The sequence below is a fragment of the Martes martes genome (assembly GCF_963455335.1).
Source record: "Martes martes genome assembly, chromosome: 1".
NCBI classification, from domain to species: Eukaryota; Metazoa; Chordata; class Mammalia; order Carnivora; family Mustelidae; genus Martes; species Martes martes.
In genome coordinates this window covers 76,144,531-76,165,504 of record NC_137888.1, presented here as the reverse complement: position 1 = coordinate 76,165,504, position 20,974 = coordinate 76,144,531, and the positions used below count along the sequence as shown (strand labels likewise).

The 20,974-nt window shown below is 39.9% G+C and overlaps 1 protein-coding gene across 1 annotated transcript in view; it reads left to right on the top strand.

Annotated features, from left to right (window-relative positions):
- Positions 1-20,674, top strand: part of IGSF10 (immunoglobulin superfamily member 10) — a 50,929-nt gene extending 30,255 nt beyond the window's left edge. Inside the window, exons 5-7 of the mRNA XM_080821848.1 lie at positions 8,499-12,830; positions 13,350-14,250; positions 17,342-20,674. Coding sequence (XP_080677974.1) covers positions 8,499-12,830; positions 13,350-14,250; positions 17,342-19,250 — 7,142 coding nt within the window. The 3' untranslated portion in view covers positions 19,251-20,674. The remainder of the gene's footprint in view (positions 1-8,498; positions 12,831-13,349; positions 14,251-17,341) is intronic.
- Positions 20,675-20,974: the final 300 nt, after the last annotated feature.

Genomic DNA, 20,974 nt, shown 5'->3' with positions numbered 1-20,974 from the left:
ATGGTGAGCACATGAGGAAAGTTTATCTGAGAAACATAGCAGTAGGGGGTGGGAGAGGATAGGGGGGTGATGCCCACCGGGAAAGAACTACACACACCAGAGAGAAAATGATTGTGTGTTCAGTTCCTACAAGGTATCAAAACTACCTGCCATTTTGCTAATTATATGTTCTGGTAATAAAATCAGGCTACTGTATATTATTAGTAGCTAACATTTTAAGTAGAATATGCCATGATTCTAAGATACCTATTTATTTTATATACTAAGGAATTTTTTTTTAAGTCCAAGAATTAAAATTGGGATAAAAAAAAGTTCAAGAATTGGCCAATTACAGCCTTCTACAAAGCTTTTTTTCCCCCCTAAAGATTATTTATTTATTTAACAGAGAGAGAGAAAGAGATATCACAAGTAGGCAGAAAGGCAGGCAGGCAGAGAGAGAGAGTGAAGCAGGCTCCCCGCTGAGCAGAGAGCCCGATGTGGAGCTCGATCCCAGGACCCTGGGACATGACCTGAGCTGAAGGCAGAGGCTTAACCCACTGAGTCACACAGGTGCCCCTCTACAAGACTTTTGTAAATATAGTTTAATTGGAAAACAGTCATGCCTTGTTCTGTGGCTGCTTTGTTGCTACAGTGGTATAGTCCAGTTGTTATGTCAGAAACCCATAGTCCACAAACCCAAAATCTTTACTATCTGGCCCCCTACATAAAAAATTTTCTGATCTCGGCCTGCAGAACAAAGCCTGAGCTCCTCAGCCTAGAAGCCCCTAGTTTAGCCTAGCCTCATTTCCTTCCTTTCCAATCCTCAGCACTCCCTGCCATCCCAGACACACTCTTCACTGTTTTCCTATCTCATCCCTGTGGTCTTCCTGCCTGGAGCACTTCCTTTCCTCTTCTGTGGGATGGGCTCCCAGGCAGCCTGCAAACTCTGCTCAGCACTCACTCCTTCCAGAAAGCCTGGTGCTCTTCCACTCACCCCATCTGTCTTTGAATACAGTTGATCACCAACACAGTTGAAAATCTATGTATAACTTGAATCCCCCAAAACTTAACCACCAATCATCTAATGTTGACTGAAAGCCTTACTGATAGCATATATGGCCAATCAACTCATATTTTATATTTTTATATGTATTTTATATTGTATTCTTATAATAAAGCTAGGAAAAATGTTTCTGAGAAAATAAGGGAAATACACTTACTGTACTGTATTTATTGGTACTGTAAATTTATACCATGTGCTTATAAGAAATTGTTTCAGTACCTACATTAATAATGTCTTATATGATACAAAACACTATAAATATTATATGTTTCACTAATGCTAGACATCAAAAATGAAAAGACAATGTCAAAAAGAAATTCACCTTTATTTCATATCCATGCATTGATAATGAAGCAACAATATGATTGTTTTATGGTAGCCTAGCCTATATACTAAGGAATATATCATTATAAAACTTCTATGGTACACATTGTTAGTCTTATTCATAATACAAGATTGGAAACTTTTTTTCAAAACCCTTACCTGTGTTGATAGGCTGATAATGCAGCTTCTCCAATTGTAAGAGAGAGGCATATGTATGCCAATGTAATTCTTTGAAAGAAAAGTTATAAGACAGTAAGTAAGCTAACACATTAATTTTATGTTAAATATCACTCACGGCATGCCTATGTAAGGAAATGCTGTCCACTTCCATACAAGTCTTGTACTGATATTCTACATAATGAAAACTGAGGCACTAGTACAAAAGCAGCTCACACAGTAACTCTACAGCATTGTAATTACTTACTGTTCATTATGAGGGAGTGGCACATCGTTAGATCTTCATCCCCATCATCATCATCCCCTCATCAAGGAGGCATTGGTCTTGCTGTCCAAAAAGCAGAGGAGGTGGGAGGGGAAGCAGGAGAGGCATGTATGCTTGGTGTAACTTTACAGTAATACCTTGTCATGTCTGTCAGACATTTTCTAAAAATGTTTCTATATAGGACCAATCTTTCTTCCAGCACTTGCTTTAGTTTCAGTGCCCATAGTAAAGAAGGGTCAATGTCTTAAAGCAAGTCAAAAACAGTCTTGAATTAATAGGAACCCTTCTGCTGTCAAAGGTCAGTTTGGTTTTTGGCACTGCTTTTTCTGAGTCTTCTCCCTCATCATTAGGCACTGGTTTGGAAGCATTACTCTCTACCAAGTCATCTTCTGTTAATCTCTCTGGTGTGGTGTCTATTAGCTTTTGAATTTCTCCAAGATCCATATCTTGAAGCCCTTCACCACCACATCCCTGAACCACTCCCCCACCCCCTTGTGCTTTTATTTTTTTCTCTTTTTTCCATATTTACAGTCTTTCATGATTTCCTTGATTGGCTCTGGGGTAAATCTTTTGAAGCCATGCACACCATCTGGACATGGTTTTCTCCAGCAGGAATTTACCATTTCAGACTTGATGATTTCCGTGGCTTTTCCTACAACAACAATGGCATCTTCAATGGTGTAATCATTCTAGATTTTCATGATGTTCTATCAGGGCTTCCCTTCCATAGAATTAATTAACCTTTCCATAGAATGTTATGTTTAATAAGCCTTAACGATCCCCTTAGGACCTCCTGAATTAGAGAATGAATTAGAAATATATTTGGGGGCAAGTGAGCCACTTTGATGCTTTTGGTGTTGAACTCATAGGGTTCTGGGTGGCTAGGGGCATTGCTCAACATTAAAAGAACTTTACAAAGCAGTCCCTTACTGGCAAGGTACTTCCTGGCTTCAGGAACAAAGAATCAATGGAACCAATTTAAGAAAAATGTTCTCATCATCCAGGCTCTTTTGCTGTACAACCAAAAGACAGGCAACTAGTGTTTATCACTTCCCTTCAAGACTTGGGGGTTAGCAGCATTAGAGATAAGGGAAGTCCTAATGATGAACCCAGATGCATTTGCATACAACAGTAAAGTTAGCCTATCCCTTCCTGCCTTATTCCAGGTGCTTCCTTCTCTTCCTTACTAATAAATGTCTTTTGTGGCTTTCCACTCCCCCCCCCCAGAATAGGGCACTTTCATCTACATTAAAAACTTGTTCAGGCAGATATCATTTCTCTTCAACAATTTTTGTGATGGTGTCTAGAAACTCATCTGCTCCCTCTTGGATGGTGGAAGCTGCTTCTCCTGTTATCTTGATATATTTTAAGCCAAATCTTTTTCTAAAATTATCAAACCATCCTTTGCTGGCATTTAATTCTCCAGGTTTAGATCCTTCTCCTTTCTTTTGCTTTAAGTTTCATATAATGACTTTGCTTTTCTCTTGAATCATATGAGTGTCTACAGAGATGCCGTTCTTTAGCAATCCTGTACCCACATAAAAGCTGTATTTTTCAACAGAAGATAAAAAGGCATTTTACAAAAAGTGCAAGGTTTAAACACCTGCTGGTATAGCTGCACTGACAGTTTCAGGAATTTCCTTTTCTTTTCTTGCAAAGGCCCTATGCTGGATTCATTGATGTTAAAGTGGCAGGTAACCGAAGCTGCAAACCTATTAACTTTTTCTTGTAATGTCATAACTTTTCTCTGCTTCTTGGGAGCACTTCCAGCATCACTAGAGGAGCTCTGGGCCCCATGGTATTATTCAAGGTTTGTGATACTGCACTACACATGATGGAAAAATACATGAGAACCATGGAGATCACTTTTTACTGCAGTACGCAATTTACTGGAGAGATGAATTACTCTCACAGAGTTGATTAGTGTCACATAGCATTTTTAAATGGATACTCACAATACTTGAGCTTACCTCAATAGCAAAATTATACTAGTACAGTATGTACTACAGTGAATTTTAGGCACTTATGATTTAATATTGTAGCTTTGCATATGCTTTCCTTGATATCCTTCTTCAAGTGTGCATATAAGTTTTGATAAATTTTAACTTTTGGGGGCACCTGGGTGGCTCAGTGAGTTAAAGCCTCTGCCTTCAGCTCAGGTCATGATCCCAGGGTCCTGGGATTGAGCCCCACATCAGGCTCTCTGCTCAGCAGGACGCCTGCTTCCCCCCCTCTCTCTCTGCCTGCCTCTCTGCCTGCTTGTGATCTCTGTCAAATAAATAAAATTTTCAAAAAAATTTTTTTAACTTTTTAAATAATGGATTTAATGTGTACAATTTTTGATAAATTTTAACTTTTTATAATGGATTTGTGGACATTTTATGCATTCATGACATACTTTAACATTTCTAGGTTATGTGGTTTTTCTATAAGGTTTGTCAAATTCTTACAAATCTCCAAAAAAATTTTCCAGTATATTTATTGAAGAAATTCATATATAAGTGGATCCACACAGTTCAAACCTGTGTCGTTCAAGGGCCACCTATCATCATTTCACCACTTTCGGTTTACCCACAATTCCATTCTTGAACGAAACACATTTTATTGTATTTATTAGTATTAAAAGTCTTTTGCCTTTCCTATTCTATGTCAGATTTATTTATATGTGGCTCCTAGAATGTGCCTAGAACATAATAGGTACCCAATTAGCCATTTTGATGGTGAATACAAAGGAGTCCATCACCCACCTATATAATCTTAATACATCTGCAACCTGTTTATGCATATATATATTGTGTGTGTGTGTATACACATAAACACACACATATAATTAGTGAAGCCCATTAGGGCTAACATCTTTCAGTCATGTTTAAATAACTATGTGTTTTCCTTTTGACCAAAATGCCTTAATGATAATCCTACAAGAATCATGAATGAGTCATGTCAACTTCTGCTTGGACATTTTTTTCACCCATTCCAAGAGATGTGACAGTTCCTCATGTCTTCAGTTGCCTCAGATGGAATGTGTTAGGCAATCCTTTTGCACAAATTTCAGTAGTCCAGCGTAACACAGCTTCATCTACTTGTGGGTTTCTTGGCTGGTTAGGTTTCACAAAGGTCGTTGTCTTGTTTCTCTATAAAATAAGGATTTGTGGCTATTTCTTTGAAAAACATTTGTTTTACTAATATTAAATTTATGTCTATCTTCTCTGTTTTTAGCCTTTCTACCCATCTAATAACTTCTTGTTTTAGTGCCAAAGCACAGTGTAATCTTAATACAAACATTTTATTTTTATTTTCTAACAATTTTATTTTAGAGAGAGCGAGCGAGCAGGGAGGGGCAGAGGGAGAGAATCTCAATTAGGCTCTGTGTTGAGCAAAGATCCTGAAGCAGGACTTGATCTCATGACCCTGAGATCAGGACTTGAGCTGAAACCAAGAGCCGAACACCTAACCAACTGAACCACACAGGTGCCCCTTAATAAAAACATTTTGAGTGGCAAACTTAATATATGTAGTACCAACAATGCATGTAACTCAGTTAAAGAGAAAACAATGTAAATAGCTAAGATAGTGTTCTCTGTGCGGTAGTGGAAGCCATATCAAGACTGATAGCTGGTCAGCTGGTATTGTAAAACACCTTCAATTTTAAGACACACCTCAAGTCATAAGTTAAAATGTGGCAAAAATGTGACCTTAGAATTAGGCCTGCCTGCCCACCTTCATCCCTCCCTCCAAACTTTTGTGATCATCCATTGGCTGGGGCTGGGGATATACAGTAACTAGACAGGTCATTCTAATAGTGGATGGGTAAGGAGTAGGATAGAAGAAGTGAAAGATATAAGGGGAACATAAAACTGAAAGCCCACCCAGAAGTGGTGTTGTGATTGGGTCCTGAAGGATGTAAGCAGTTAGACATTGATGGAAGAGGGTGTGTCAGACGGCAAATGATGGGAAGTGGAAGGAAGAGCATATTCCAGAGTCTAATAAGGCATGGCAGGTTGAGGAATGGGAAGCATGTCTGTATGACTAAAAGATTGATGGAGGAAATAAAAGTGACACGATAAGATCTGCATCTGAAGTAAAATACCTGATGTTCAGGTATTTTAACTAACTCTGCTAACTCTGTGTCTGGGTGCCAGCAATAGTAAGCATACCAAGATGTGAGTATAATTGATGAGTTTCAATTAAGCCAGAAGTCTGCCATGTTCTTTGCTTTGTCAGGGTCTGAATCCAGGGTACTGATGAGCAGGTTAAGGGTTATGGCTGGTTGGGAAGTGGATGACTAAGAAGAGCTTCTTACAAGTACTCAAAGGTTTTCAGGCTTGCCAGATATCTTCTCTGCATCGGTTTAGATTTTAAAATTTACCAAAGAAATTGAGCCAGACATATGTAGCACCACCTGTCATACTGGAGTACATACTGCAGGGTTTGGAGGCCATCCCTGTTGTCACAAATGGCACAATCTCTTCGTGTGTGTGTGTGTGTGTGTGTGTGTGTGTGTGTGGCTAATATTCCAATATATATAAATACCACATCTTCCTTACCCATTCTTCTATTGATACTTAGGTTTCTTCCAAATCTTGGCTATTGTAAGTGATGCTGCAATAAACACGAGGGTGCATGTATCCTTTCAGATTAGTATTTTTGTATTCTTTGGGTAAATACCCAGTAGTGCAATTATTAGATCATATGGTAATTGTTTAATTTTTTGAGGAACCTCCATACTGTTTTCCACGGTGGCTGCACCAGTTTGCATTCCCACCAAGAGTGCATGAGGGTTCCTTTTTCTCCATACCCTTGCCAACACTTGTTATTTCCTATCTTTTTTATTTTAGCCATCTGATAGGTGTAAGATGATCTTGCATTGTGGTTTTGACTTACATTTCCCTGATGACGAGTGATGCTGAGCATCTTTTCATGTGTCTATTGGCCATTTGTTTGTCTTCTTTGAAAAAAAAATGTGTCTATTCATGGTCTATGCCCACTTTTAAATCAAATTATTTGGGGTTTTTGTTTTTTGATGTTCAGTTGTAGAAGTCCTTTATATAGTGTGGATACTAACTAGTTATTGGATATATCATTTGCAAATAACTTCTTTCAGTAGGTTGCCTTTTTGTGGATGATTTCCTTCACTGTGCAAAAGCTTTTTGTTTTGGTGCAGTCCTAATAGTTTACTTTTGCTTTTGTTTTCCTTGCCCAGGGAGACATATGTACAAAAGGGTTTCTGTGGTCACTGTCAGATGCCTTAGTGCCTGTGCTCTCTTCCAGAATGTTTACGGTTTTAGGTCTCACATTTAGGTCTTTAATCTATTTCGAGTTTATTTTTGTGTATGGTGTAAGAACGTGGTCCAGTTCCATTCTTTCGCATGTAGCTGTCCAGTTTTGATAGCACCATTTATTGAAGAGTCTGTCTTTTCCCCATTGTATATTCTGGCCTCCTTTGTTACAAGATTAATCGTAACATAGGTTATGATTAATAAGTATAGGTTTATTTCTGAACTCTCCATTCTGTTCCATTGACCTATGTGTCTATATTTGTGCCAGTGTCATGTCATCTGCAAAGAGTGACAGTTTTTGTTCTTCCATATCGATCTGGATGCCTTTTATTTCTTTTTCCTGTCCAACTGCTGCAAGTAGGACTTCTGAAGAGTACTATGTTGAACAAAAGTGGTGAGAGTTGACACCCTGTTCCTGATCTTAGAAGAAATTTCTCAGTTTTTCACTGAGATGATGTTAGCTGTGGGTTTGTCATATTTGGCTTTTATTCTGTTGAAGGAGGCTTCCTCTAAACCCACTTTGTTGATAGTTTTTATGATGAACAGATGTTGAATTCTGTCAAATGTTTTTTATTTATCTGTTGAGATGGTCATATGATTTTAATCCTTTGTTTTGTTGATTCAGTTTATCATGCTGATTCATTAGTGAATATTGAACCATCCTTGTGTCCCCAGAATAAATCCCATTTGATCATGGTGCTGCTCCTTTTAATGCATTGTAAAATGAAGTTTGCTAATATTTTGTTGAGGATTTTTACATGTATATTTATCAAGGATGTTGGTCTGTAGTTTTCTTGTTTTGTGGTGTCTTTGTCTGGTTTTGGTACCAGGGTAACATTGGCCTCATAGAATGTGTTTGGAAGCTTACCTTCCTCTTCTGTATTTTGGAATAGTTTGAGGAGAATAGGTATTAACTTTTCTTAACCTGTTTGTGAATTCTATGAAATATTTAATCTTTTAAAGGAAAATGAAATTCTATGACCCTTAACCCACTGAGCCACCCAGGCACCCCATGACCCTTAAAACATTAAAATGAGGAAATAGAACTGAACTACTCTTAGTTAAAAGTGAGAAACATACACATACGTTTCATTTCCCTATATAAGGAAATTATTCTTTTAGCTAATATTTTCTGAGTACCAAATATATATCAGGCACTTTCTACGTATAGGAAATAAAGCAATCAACAAGACAGATAAAAATCCTTGTGACCACAGATATAATACTGTGGGCAGGGTGAACAGACAATATTTGTTTAGAAATCAACCTAAAGACAAAAAAGTAGGAAACTTTCTATTAAACACTAAAATTTCCAAATTGTTCTTTCAAATTTTAGCAAAAGCTATTTCTTTAAAAAGCTCAAATGTAAAGAGGCCACAGCTGGCAATAACTCAATTGTCATTTTTCCTAGATATAATAAAATGCAAAAAAGACAGAAGTCCTTCCAGTCCTCAGCAATGTCCACTTTGCGTGAACCCCAGGATCTCTAAGGGCACTCCCTTAGCTATGGTCCCAGCTGCAGCTTTCCTGTGTGCCAAGCCAACCATTGACTCATCCCTGAAATTAAAGAACCTGACTCTTCTGGAAGACAGCAGTCCTGTGTCCATATCTCTCCAAGATTTCATGGCACCCTTTGGCTCCCTCACTTTGAATATGACAGATCAGTTTGGAAATGAAGCTAACATGGTCTGCAGTATCCAAAAGCCCTCAAAGACATCATCCATTGCATTCACTGAAGAAAATGACTCTATCATGCTAAATACATCATTTTCAACATTTCTGGTGTGTAACATAGATAACAATCACATTCAGCAAGTATGGCAAGTGCTGGCTTTGTACAGTGATTCTCCTCTGATTCTAGAAAGGAGCCACTTGCTCACTGAAACACCACAACGCTACTACAAGTATAAACAGGTGGCTCCTAAACCTGAAGACATCTTTACTGACATAGAGGCTGATCTCACAATAGATCCCCATTGGTTAATGCAAGACCAAATCTCCCTGCAGCTGAACAGAACTGCCGTCACACTCAGTACACTGCATATCCAGTACTGCAGTGATGTTCAAGTCACTTTACCAAGGGCAGAAACAAGGCCAGTGAAGCATAAATGGACCATGATTTCCAGAGATAACAATACTAAGCTGGAACGCACTGTTTTGACTGGTGGGACCACTAGCCTAGAATGCCCAGGCCAAGGAGACCCTACCCCACATTTGGAGTGGCTTCTGGCTGATGGGAGTAAAGTGAGAGCCCCATATGTTAGTGAAGATGGACGAATCCTAATAGACAAAAGTGGAAAACTAGAACTCCAGATGGCTGATAGTTCTGACACAGGCGTATACCACTGCATAAGCACCAATTATGATGATGCAGATATTCTCACCTATAGAATCACTGTGGTAGAGCCCCCCATAGAAGCCCATCATGAAAATGGGGCTCATTACACCGTTTTCACTGGTGAAATACTTGACCTTCCCTGTCATTCTTCTGGTATCCCAGATGCCTCTGTTAGCTGGGTTCTTCCAGGAAACACTGTGCTTTATCAGTCCTCCAGAGACAAGCAAATTCTGAACAATGGCACACTGAGAATATTACAGATCACCTCAAAAGACCAGGGTTATTATTGTTGTGTGGCAGCCAACCCATCAGGGGTTGACTTTTTGATTAACCAAGTTTCAGTCAAAGCAAAAGGGCAAAAGCCAGTAGAGCTTCATGTAGAAAAAGATGGATCTGGATTTGATGAGCCCAATCCCACTGCCCACCTTAAGGACCCACCAGCTGTGCAACTCCCTTCATCTGCTCCAGTGGGAGTCGAGACTGGAAAACATGTCTTGAGCACAAGTAAAAAGCATAACTATCGTGCGTCAATACACCGGCGGCGAGGAGATTCACTAAATCGACATTTTAGAGAGCACAGGAGGCCCTTCTCTTCCTCTGCTCAGAGAATTGACCCACGGCACTGGGCAGCACTTTTAGAAAAAGCTAAAAAGAATCCTATGCCCGAGAAGCAAGAATATACTACAACAAGACCCCCTCCAGTGGTCACCCAACTCCTGAATGTGTCTGGTGAGGAAACAGACCCTTCAGGCATGCTCCCTCCCGATGAGGAACGGATGGTCCTGGCAACTAAGGCTCCTCGTGTTCTGGCAAGGACAGTGATTGCCAATTCCAGAAAAATACCTGATAGCTCTGTGACAAATATAAGTGCTGTCACTGAAGTCTCTCCAATTGTGGGTCCACAAACCCTACCACCTGAAAAACCAACAGATTTCAAACCATCTCCTATTAAAACTACAACCATGTCAAAGAATATAAACCCAACCTTATTAAGCAAAATGCGAGGCACAACCAATGAAAATTTCTCCACTATCTTTCCTCTATTACCTGAAGCAACACAATTTCAGGAAGCTGACAACACTGGGAAGAAAAAAGAGCATTTACAAAGTACACTCCCAAAAGCAATGGGGACTATAAGCAAAGATGTCAATATCAAAATGCTGAGTAGTGCTAACAGCAAAGCTGATATATTCTTAGGGTCAGTAAATGCCACAAATAGCCATCAGGTATCTGTAACAGGAGTCAGTGACCCCAGGAGCAATCACTTCTATCCATACATCATTCAAAAGCTTAACACCTCTGAGATACCTTCAGGCCCATACACTGCTGCTCATTCTCAGTCACAGATTCCAAGAAATAGTACAACTAACATCCCACTAACATCCAGGCGCTTTGGAAGACGGAGGAAAATTTGGGGTAGGGGTCGAATTATCAGCCCATATAGAACTCCAGTTCTTCGACAGCATAGATATGGCTTTGTGAGACCAACATTCAGAGTTTCTTCTGAAGAAAGCACTACTACAGTTTCAGCCACAGAGGCCAATGTGGTGTGCCCATCCTGTTCTCCCAGGGATAGGCTCACCCCTGCTGCGGCAGCATTGTCTTTTCCAAGTTCTTCCCCCATCATGCTCACCAAAGCTGAAATTGCCAAAGTCACAGAAGAGTCTACAGTTCTAGTCCACAATCCATCATTACTATTTGAGAACAAACCAAATGCAAATACTGAGAAAACAATACCCACAATAAAATATTTCAGTGCCAAAGGTACACAAGGGACTCCAACTGATGCAGTTATGACTCATGCCCCCAACTCCTTACCTGAGGAAAAAACTCCTATTCCAAATAATGATTACCCAAGTGTGTCTAATACCAGTGAACTTAAAAGGGAGTCAATGATTATATCACCACTTCCAGATCCCACCACCAAGCCATCTATGTCTACTACTACAGCCATTACAAGATTTTTAAGAAGGAAAATTCCCTGGCATCAGATATTTGTAAATAACCATGTCCAAAAAGAGAGGTTAAAGAAGCAGCATCAATTTAGCTCACCAAAAAACACAGCCACAGTGCTTACTAAAATATCTCCTGCTTTACCCACGGATAAAGTTTTCCCTTTCCATTTCACAACACTCTCGGCAAGTGTGATGCAAATTCCATCTATAACATCGGCTACAACTCACCAAAATATCACTGAAACACACAGTCCTATAAGTCTCCCAACAATGAAGAAGCTGCCCTTTCCACCAGTTTACCTTACACCTCCTAGTATCTCAAGCAAAGAATCAAGTACCGATTTCATATCTAAGCAGACAGCCAGGCTGACTGTTCTTCCAACTGCCCCTGCATCAGTCATTATCAGTAAAACCCAAATAGCCAGACCCAGCACACGAAACATACAAAGAAAAAAGGAGCCTCAGAGGAACAGGAATGACCCACACTCCTCTCCCAGTCAGAGTTCCGGCTTCACTGTAGCCACTACTATGACACCTCCTGATCTAACTGCAGCTGAAACTTCAACCACGCCCCCCTTAGAAAACATGAAAGGAATTTCAAGTACAATGGATCTTTATCCAAGAATGCTTAGTCTGACAGACGGAATTGAAGAAAGACGCCAAGAGAATACTCAGACTTTGAAGAGCAGAATTCTTTCTGAAATCACTTTGTCCAGCAAACTACACCAGAGCACCACAACTAGGAGCACAATCGTTAGACACTCAACCATGCCACCATTCCTGAGTAGCAGTGCTGCTCCAATGCCAATTCCCACCTCCCAACCCTTGAATAATCAAACTGTTGTCACAGACGACACGGCAGCTCCCGCTTTTAGGATGATGACAAATACAGTGGTCAAGCCACGTGAACACTCTAGGCACAATGCTAGTCCACAGCAATTAGCAGCAGAGGTTGCAACATCTCCTAAAGTTCGCCCAAATGTCAAGGTCACAATTGGAACCACCCACTTTATCTACTCCAATCTGTTTCATTCTACTTCCATGCCAGCACCAGTAACCGTTAAACCACAGAATTCTAAACTGACTTCCTCTCCCTGGTCAGAAAACCACTTCTGGCACAAGTCATACCCAGAAATTGCTGAAAAAGGCAAAATGCCAATAGTGAGCATATTGCCTAGTCCAGGCTTGCCAGAGGACATCACTCATGCTTCAGATTGGGATATTAAGAAGACTGCAAAGGAAAATGGCTTTGATAAGACACGAATTCAAAAAATAACAACCTCTGAACTCCTTCCCTTTGATTCTTTGTCTAGGAATATATTTGAAAGGCCCAGAATAGTTGGAGGAAAAGCAGCAAGTTTTACTGTTCCTGCTAACTCAGATGCCTTTCTTCCTTGTGAGGCTGTTGGAAATCCCCTGCCCACCATCCTCTGGACTAGAGTCTCATCAGGTATCTGACACTGTTTTTTGTTTGTTTGTTTGTTTTTGTTTTTTTTACACTTAGTCTTCTTTAATCATAAAACAAGAAAAAGATTGTGTTATGTTTCAGGATTACACATCCAAAGAATCGACACCGGTTTCAAATCTCTCCAGGATACAGAAACTATTGATATTCTCATTAGACATTTGCTGCATAACATTTTTTGCTCATTAGAAGGTTTTAAAAGATGTTAATTAAGAACATTTTTTGTAATGCTTTGAAAGCAAATACAGGGAAATATGATTTGAAAAATAGAAGGGCCACTGTATTGAACCATAATGGCTTTTTAAATTAAAATTATGGAAATAAAAAGCTTTTAGGAATATTTTAACACTCTTACCACTAAGTGTCCTAATTTTAATTTTAAATATATTTGCTCTCAATAGCCTAACAGTACCCCCAAAGCTTTCTTCTTGAGACTTCCTCTTGAACAATTTGTGTTCTATTTAAACTCTGTTGACTTACAACTACAAATTTCTTTCTTATCAGGATTTGATTTATCTAAAAGGAAACAGAATAGCAGATTCCAGGTGCTGTCCAATGGCACCCTGGCCATACAGAGGGTGGACATTCAGGACCGTGGACAGTACCTGTGCTCAGCATCCAATCCCCTTGGCACCGACCACCTTCATGTCACGTTATCCGTGGTTTCCTATCCCCCCAGGATCCTGGACAGACGTACCAGAGAGATCACAGTCCACTCTGGAAGCACTGTGGAACTGAAGTGCAGAGCTGAAGGTAGACCAAGTCCTACAATTTCCTGGGTTCTCGCAAACCAAACAGTGGTTTCCGAGTCATCTGAGGGGAATGGGCAGGCCCTGGTGACATCTGACGGAACGTTGGTCATCCACAATCTCAGCATTTATGACCGGGGCTTTTACAGATGCATGGCCAGCAACTCAGCTGGCCAGGATTCATTGCTGGTCAAAATACAAGTCATCGCCGCCCCACCTGTTATTCTAGAGCAAAAGAGGCAAGTCATTGTAGGGACTTGGGGTAAAAGTTTGAAATTGCCCTGTACTGCCAAAGGAACTCCTCAGCCTAGTGTCCACTGGGTCCTCTCTGATGGCACTGAAGTGAAACCACTGCAGTTTATAAATCCCAAGTTGTTGTTATTTGCAAATGGGACTCTCTATCTAAGAAATGTAGCCTCTTCAGACAGGGGCACTTATGAATGCATTGCTACCAGTTCCACTGGCTCGGAGAGAAGAGTGGTCATTCTCACAGTGGAAGAGCAAGAAACCATCCCCAGGATAGAATTTGCATCCCAGAGGTGGACTGAGGTGAATTTTGGGGACAAATTACTACTGAACTGCTCAGCCATTGGGGAACCCAAACCCAAAATAATCTGGAGGCTACCATCCAAGGCTGTTGTCGACCAGTGGCACAGGTAAACCATACCTCTGTGTTGAGATTATCTTCTTTAACTATTTCGCTGTACAATTTCTGAAATGGAAAAGGTGCTACAGTGAGGCCAACAGCAGATTTAGAGAGCTCATAGACTCTGCATGTAAAAGTAACTCTTTCTAAAGAGACCTAATCCTTTTGAGGTTAATGCTACATGTAAAAACGAAGCTTCTTACATGCTTAACTCTAAGGGCCAACTATTCAATTTTTACTGAATTTACACAATAGTTAAAAGCAGATTAACAATCTCATTTGCTCTCATACTTGTGACAGCTTTAAAATGGTAACCACAGAAAGGTCTTTATAATTTCTCTATCCAAAAAGAGGAGGGAATTTTGTAATGCAATCAAAATTCTGTGTAATTTTGAATACAATTCCCACTACCTGTGCAAAAACCATAATGCAACTATAGAAAGCATTAAACCTGTGATGTGAATAACAGGTAAGTTCAAAATTTAGGTTGTTAAGGAAAAGGTCTAAAACACTTACTGGCTGTTAAGCCAGTTTTGGAAGATGGAAATTTTTATCAAGAGGCATGAAAAAATTTAAGGAATCTTTTAAAAAGTTAACCCAAAGTAAGTCTGGAGAGTGTTCTAAAACACGTTACTTCTATCTCAGAATAAATCTTAACCAGGTATTTCAACAGATCCTTCAGGTATAAAAACAGCAAAGAAATTAAGTAGGTCGTTTATATTTTGCTTGGGTAAGTATTTATGGGACACATAGTATTCAAATTGTGGAAGAGGCAGCAGAGTGTATGAAGATCACAGATGGGGCACCTGGGTGGCTTGGTCAGTTGAGTGGCTGGCTCTTGACTTCCACTTGGGTCATGCTCTTGGGGTCATGGGATCAAGCCCTGCATCAGGCTCTCTGCTCAGCAGGAAGTCTGCTTGAGATTCTCTCTCTCTCAAATAAATAAATCCTAAAAAAATAAATAAAGATCACAGGTGCTACCATGGGCCCACCAGAGGTACTGGCATTTTTTTCTTTTATAATTCAACTTGTTTGCCAGATGAACACCTCAATTATTATTTTGCCACTAAGCTCAAAAAGGCAAGAATATTCTTTACGTAGAAGCTTTATATATATCAAATAAAAGGGGCAATTTATTGCAAGAAAAAGAAAGTCCTTGCTGTTTCCATTTCACAGCTTCTAAAGTTTGAATTTTAGATTCTAAAAATGCAAAAACATTCATCATAGCCATGTTTATGAGAGTATACCCCACCATGACCAGACTAAGCAAAACCCTGTCACTTTCTTAAAGTCTACTTGTCACCTGAATGAAAAAGCCTTTTCTGGGTTTTTAAATAGTCTCAGACTCGGAACACCACCTGTCTTTCAACACATGTGACCTGTTTCAGCACAGAATGGTTTCCTCTGTCAGAACCTCGCTCTTCAGAACCTCAGAGCTTGTTACAAAAGCAGCCTGGTCCCAGCCCAGACGTGCTGCGTCAGAATCTGCACTTTAAAAAGATCACCCAGATGAATCACATGCTCCATAAAGTCTGAGAAGCATTGCCTTAGATGGACTACAGATGCTTCCTTTTACTTGGGGAACGCTCTATTTTGAAAAGTAAATTTTCTCTGAAAAACATCACTTTATTAAAAGGAACAGCTGTAGTCTCTTCTTACATATTACCACCTCCAGATACATCAGATTTGGGGGCGGGACATGGTCACTCTAAATCAGTGGTTTCCCAAGGATGCAGTCCCCTTGCCAGTAGCATTAGCATTGCCTGAGAACTCAGTGAATCAGAAACCGATTCTCTTTTAATAAGCGATCTGTGTTCTTAAAAGCCTTCTAGGTGATTTTAGTGCCTGCTAAAATTTGAGACTAGTTCTCAAACTTTATTGTTCGTAAGAGTCACAATCACCTGGGACATTTGTTACTCAGTGGGTTCCCAGATCCCTGGCCAGATCGAGTGAATCAGAATCTCTGAAAAGTGAAGCCAGGAAACATGCATGTTAAATGAGGCAGGCGCCATGTGATACTGATGCCTGGGATCAGAGAACTGTTTCTGAGAGCCAAGACTGAGAGTAGTGGTTCTCAGACTTGGCTGCACAAGAGAACCATTGGAAAACTGAGATTCCTGATGCCTAGGGCCACACTCCACACCAATTAAATCAAATTCTGGAGGTAAGTCTCGTTTGATGCTCCATAAATGATTTTCATATGCATCTAACTTTGAGAAGCATTAGGAAGGAATATCAGATGGTAGTAGAACATGGTGAAAAAGAGGAGTTTGGGAACCAGCCTGTTACTAAAGCTATTTAAGCTTAAGCTATTTAAGTGTCTAAATAAATACTCTCTAAATGAAGTATTCCTGGCTGTACAGTGAGGAACTACTGAAAGATTTAAAAATAACTGTACCTTTTGTAATGTACCACACTGATCCTGGTTTTAGCACCAATTCAATTTCCGCCGGTCTTTCTGAAAAGCTAAATTTGGTTTTAGCAGGAAAGATGTGCCATCTGGTGGCTCACTGTGGTAATGGCATGCTGTGTAATAATTTGAGGGAGAAAAACTGTACTGCACACAGCTGGACAAAATGCAGAGACCAATCGCTTTACAGCTGCTCGCAAAGGTCAGATGCGGCAGCAGGCTCCTCTCTCTTCATAGCACCTCCTCTCTTCATAGCAAAGCAGAACTTATTTTGCAACCAAATAACTCTTAATTATTTTGTTACTAACTTTTTAAAAAAATAGAATCTGGCATCTTTTCTGAGCCAAGTCTTCATGGAAGTTCTTTATGGACATATCACAAGGCAATCATTTGATACCTAAAATGGTCAAGAAAGTCCTGTGTCTAAGGCATCCCCCAATATTTCTAGCATTCTCAGCATTGTATCTTCCAAACCACCATTGTAAAGGAGTTTCATTTCACTAAAGTCTAACTGTTGTTAATTTTATCTCTCGGGAAATGGCTTAAGAGACAGTAAATAAGTAGTGCTGATTTTAATTTTATTGCAACAATTTAAGAAAATGTCCATAAAGCAAGTCCTATGTAAATAAGGACAACTCCCCTCACCCCTTGCTAAGAGCTGCACACTCAAATCTGTCTCTTCTCTCCTTAGAATGGGCAGCCGTATCCATGTCTACCCAAATGGATCCTTGTTTATTGGCTCAATAACAGAAAAAGATGGTGGTGACTACTTGTGTGTGGCCAGAAACAAAATGGGGGACGATCTGATACTGATGCATGTGAGCCTCCGACTGAAACCAGCCAAAATTGATCACAAGCAACATTTTAAAAAGCAAGTATTTCATGGGAAAGATTTCCAAGTTGACTGTGAGGCTTCCGGCTCCCCAGTGCCTGAGATATCTTGGAGTTTGCCTGATGGAACGATGATAAACAATGCAATGCAAGCTGATGACAGTGGCCGCAGGACCAGGAGGTATACCCTTTTTGACAATGGAACCTTGTACTTCAACAAAGTTGGGATAGCAGAGGAAGGAGATTATACTTGCTATGCCCAGAACACTCTGGGGAAGGATGAAATGAAGGTGCACCTAACAGTGATAACAGCTGTCCCACGGATCCGGCAGGGTTATAAGACCAACATGAGAATCAAGGCTGGAGACACAGTGGTCCTTGACTGTGAGGTCATCGGTGAACCCAAACCAAAAATATTTTGGTTGCTGCCTTCCCATGACATGATTTCATTCTCTAAGGATAGGTACACATTCCATGCCAATGGGTCTTTGTCCATCAACAAAGTGAAACTGCTCGATTCTGGAGAGTATGTGTGTGTGGCTCGAAATCCCAGTGGGGATGACACCAAAATGTACAAGCTGGATGTTGTCTCCACACCTCCATTGATCAACGGTCTGTATACAAACAGAACGGTCATCAAAGCCACAGCTGTGAGGCATTCCAAAAAACATTTTGACTGCAGAGCTGAAGGAACACCATCTCCTCAAGTCATGTGGATCATGCCAGACAATATTTTCCTCACAGCCCCATACTATGGAAGCAGAATCACAGTTCATAAAAATGGAACCTTGGAAATTAGGAATGTGAGGTTTTCAGATTCGGCAGATTTTATCTGTGTGGCTCGGAATGAAGGAGGAGAGAGCGTGCTGGTGGTACAGTTAGAAGTACTGGAAATGCTAAGACGACCAACATTCAGAAATCCATTTAATGAAAAAATTGTTGCCCAGCTTGGAAAGTCCACAGCATTGAATTGTTCCGTTGATGGAAACCCACCACCTGAAATAATCTGGATTTTACCAAATGGCACCCGATTTCCCAATGAACTTCAAACTTCTCAGTATCTGATAGCAAGCAATGGTTCTTTTATCATTTCTAAAACGACTCGGGATGATGCAGGGAAATACCGGTGTGCAGCAAGAAATAAAGTCGGCTACATTGAAAAATTAATTGTGTTAGAAATTGGCCAGAAGCCAGTGATTCTTACTTATGCACTAGGAACAGTTTACTGTATCACTGGAGAATCTCCATCACTGCACTGTGTGTCCGATGGAAGCCCTAAGCCACATACCAAATGGACTACACCAAGTGGTTATATAATAGATAGGCCTCAAAGCAGTGGAAAATACATACTGCATGAAAACGGCACCTTAGTCATTAAAGAAGCAACTGCTTATGACAGAGGAAACTATGTCTGTATGGCTCAAAATAGCATTGGCCATGCACTGATTACTGTTCCAGTAATGGTTGTAGCCTACCCACCCCGAATTACAAATCGCCTACCCAGGAGCATTCTCACGAGGATAGGAGCAGCCGTCCGGCTCCAATGTGTGGCCCTGGGAGTCCCCAAGCCAGAAATCACATGGGAGCGGCTGGACCACGCCTTGCTCTCAATGACAAATAAAGGGGGGACTCACGGACTTGAGCCTTTTCATCCCCAAGGTACCCTCACAATTCAGAATCCCCAAACCTCGGATTCTGGGATCTACAAGTGCACAGCAAGGAATCCACTTGGTAGTGATTATGCAACAACGTATGTTCAGGTAATCTGACCTGAAATAAAAATTTAACAAAGTCAACATCTGGACAAAGTTTATTTTTTGGAAGAAGTTTAATCAAAGGCAGCCATAGGCATGTAAATGAATTTGAGTACATTTACAATATTAAATTTATAATGGACATGCAAAAGAAAAAAAAAAGACTTGTAAATAAATGCAATATGACTGATGGTGATTTCATTAATTGATCTCCAAACAAACTTTTAACTTAAGGCACTTTTATTTTGCCAACAAATAACAATGAACATTAAGGTAAAACTGTCCACCATAAAATAACAAATGGCTAATGTATCTGAATTCTTCATTAAAGAATGGACTTTTTTCTTTCACTACCAGTTGCCTAGTGTCTACCTTCTATCAATGTTACAAGCATGGCACTGAGAAGAGAGACAATGGAAAAGATTAAATTTGCAGTCTTGATTGTAAATTTACCATTTTGATGTACAGATATTTTGTGGCTGGTTTAGAAATATTTTAGTAAAACCTAGAGAAAATAAACTGAACAGTTTTTATTATGATTCTCTATTTTGTGTACATGGAAAATTTTCATTGATGGGGAATGCAAAAATGTTTTAATAACTGCATTTAAAATACATGTAAAAAGCAACTTAATACCTACACGTCATAAAAGGTGAAAAGGGTGTTGATGACTTCATTACTGAAATAAACTCATTAAAAATTAGGCTTCAAAAATATAGTGAAACTTCCTCACTTCAAAATCAAGCACAGGCATCCTTGTTTGGAGCTCTGTATAAGGAAAACATTCTGAGGAGGAACCATTGCTTTATCAACATGTTATCTCATTAAGTGATAATCCTTTATGGGAGAGGAAAATGGGAAAATCTAGATCTGATATATAAATACATATAATGAAGTTTCATTGTACTTAAAATTTTATCAAATGTACACAAAATGTTGCTTTTTGTAATCCAATGTGAATTGAATTGGGGAACATTATGATTGATTTTTTCTAATTCCAGAGGCTGGGATGTTCCAGTGTAATTTGTCCAGAATTTATTCACATATTTGCCAGTTATTTAAAGTGGAAAAAAATGCCATAGGTCTTCCTTGGATATCTCAGCACACAAAACACAACAATTTAGCCCTGCTGATGGTTTGAGACACGGGGGGGGGGGGGGGGTTGCTTCGTTGTGCTGTCAGCTGGCTCCACCTAAGAGGTGACCTGACTGCCACTATCTCGGATGCTGGCAACCTGTGGCCACAAGGGTCAAAGGACTCTCATTCTCACGGTGACCTCCTTCCACTTCTGGGCCAAAAGGAGTACGTAAGAGTGGCAAATGGACACTAGTAGGAATGAGACTAGAGTGTAAACAGGTCTGTCTAAAGTATTCTGATGCCCAACTACATTCAATTTCAAAGTCTTATTTTTAAGTGGAAAGGAGGTCTCCATCTTATCCTAGGGTAATTTCCAATCTTAAAAAGCAAATTGCCAGTTTCTGTCAAAGGATAGGGTCTTCCCTTGTAATCATTTTAATGCAAATTAATGCACTTGCTAAGAAAGAAACCTCTCAGGATGTGGGATTCAGTGGAAGTAAACATGCTAAAGACTAGATTAAAAATTCCAGTTGTTCTCTTTATAATGCACCGGGGTAAGCCAGTCCCAGGTTTTTCCTCAACTTTCCATAGAATCTGAACTACAGAGCCTTACCATGACTTAGCTTTGTCACCTGAAAAGAAAAGGACACAACAAGAAAAAA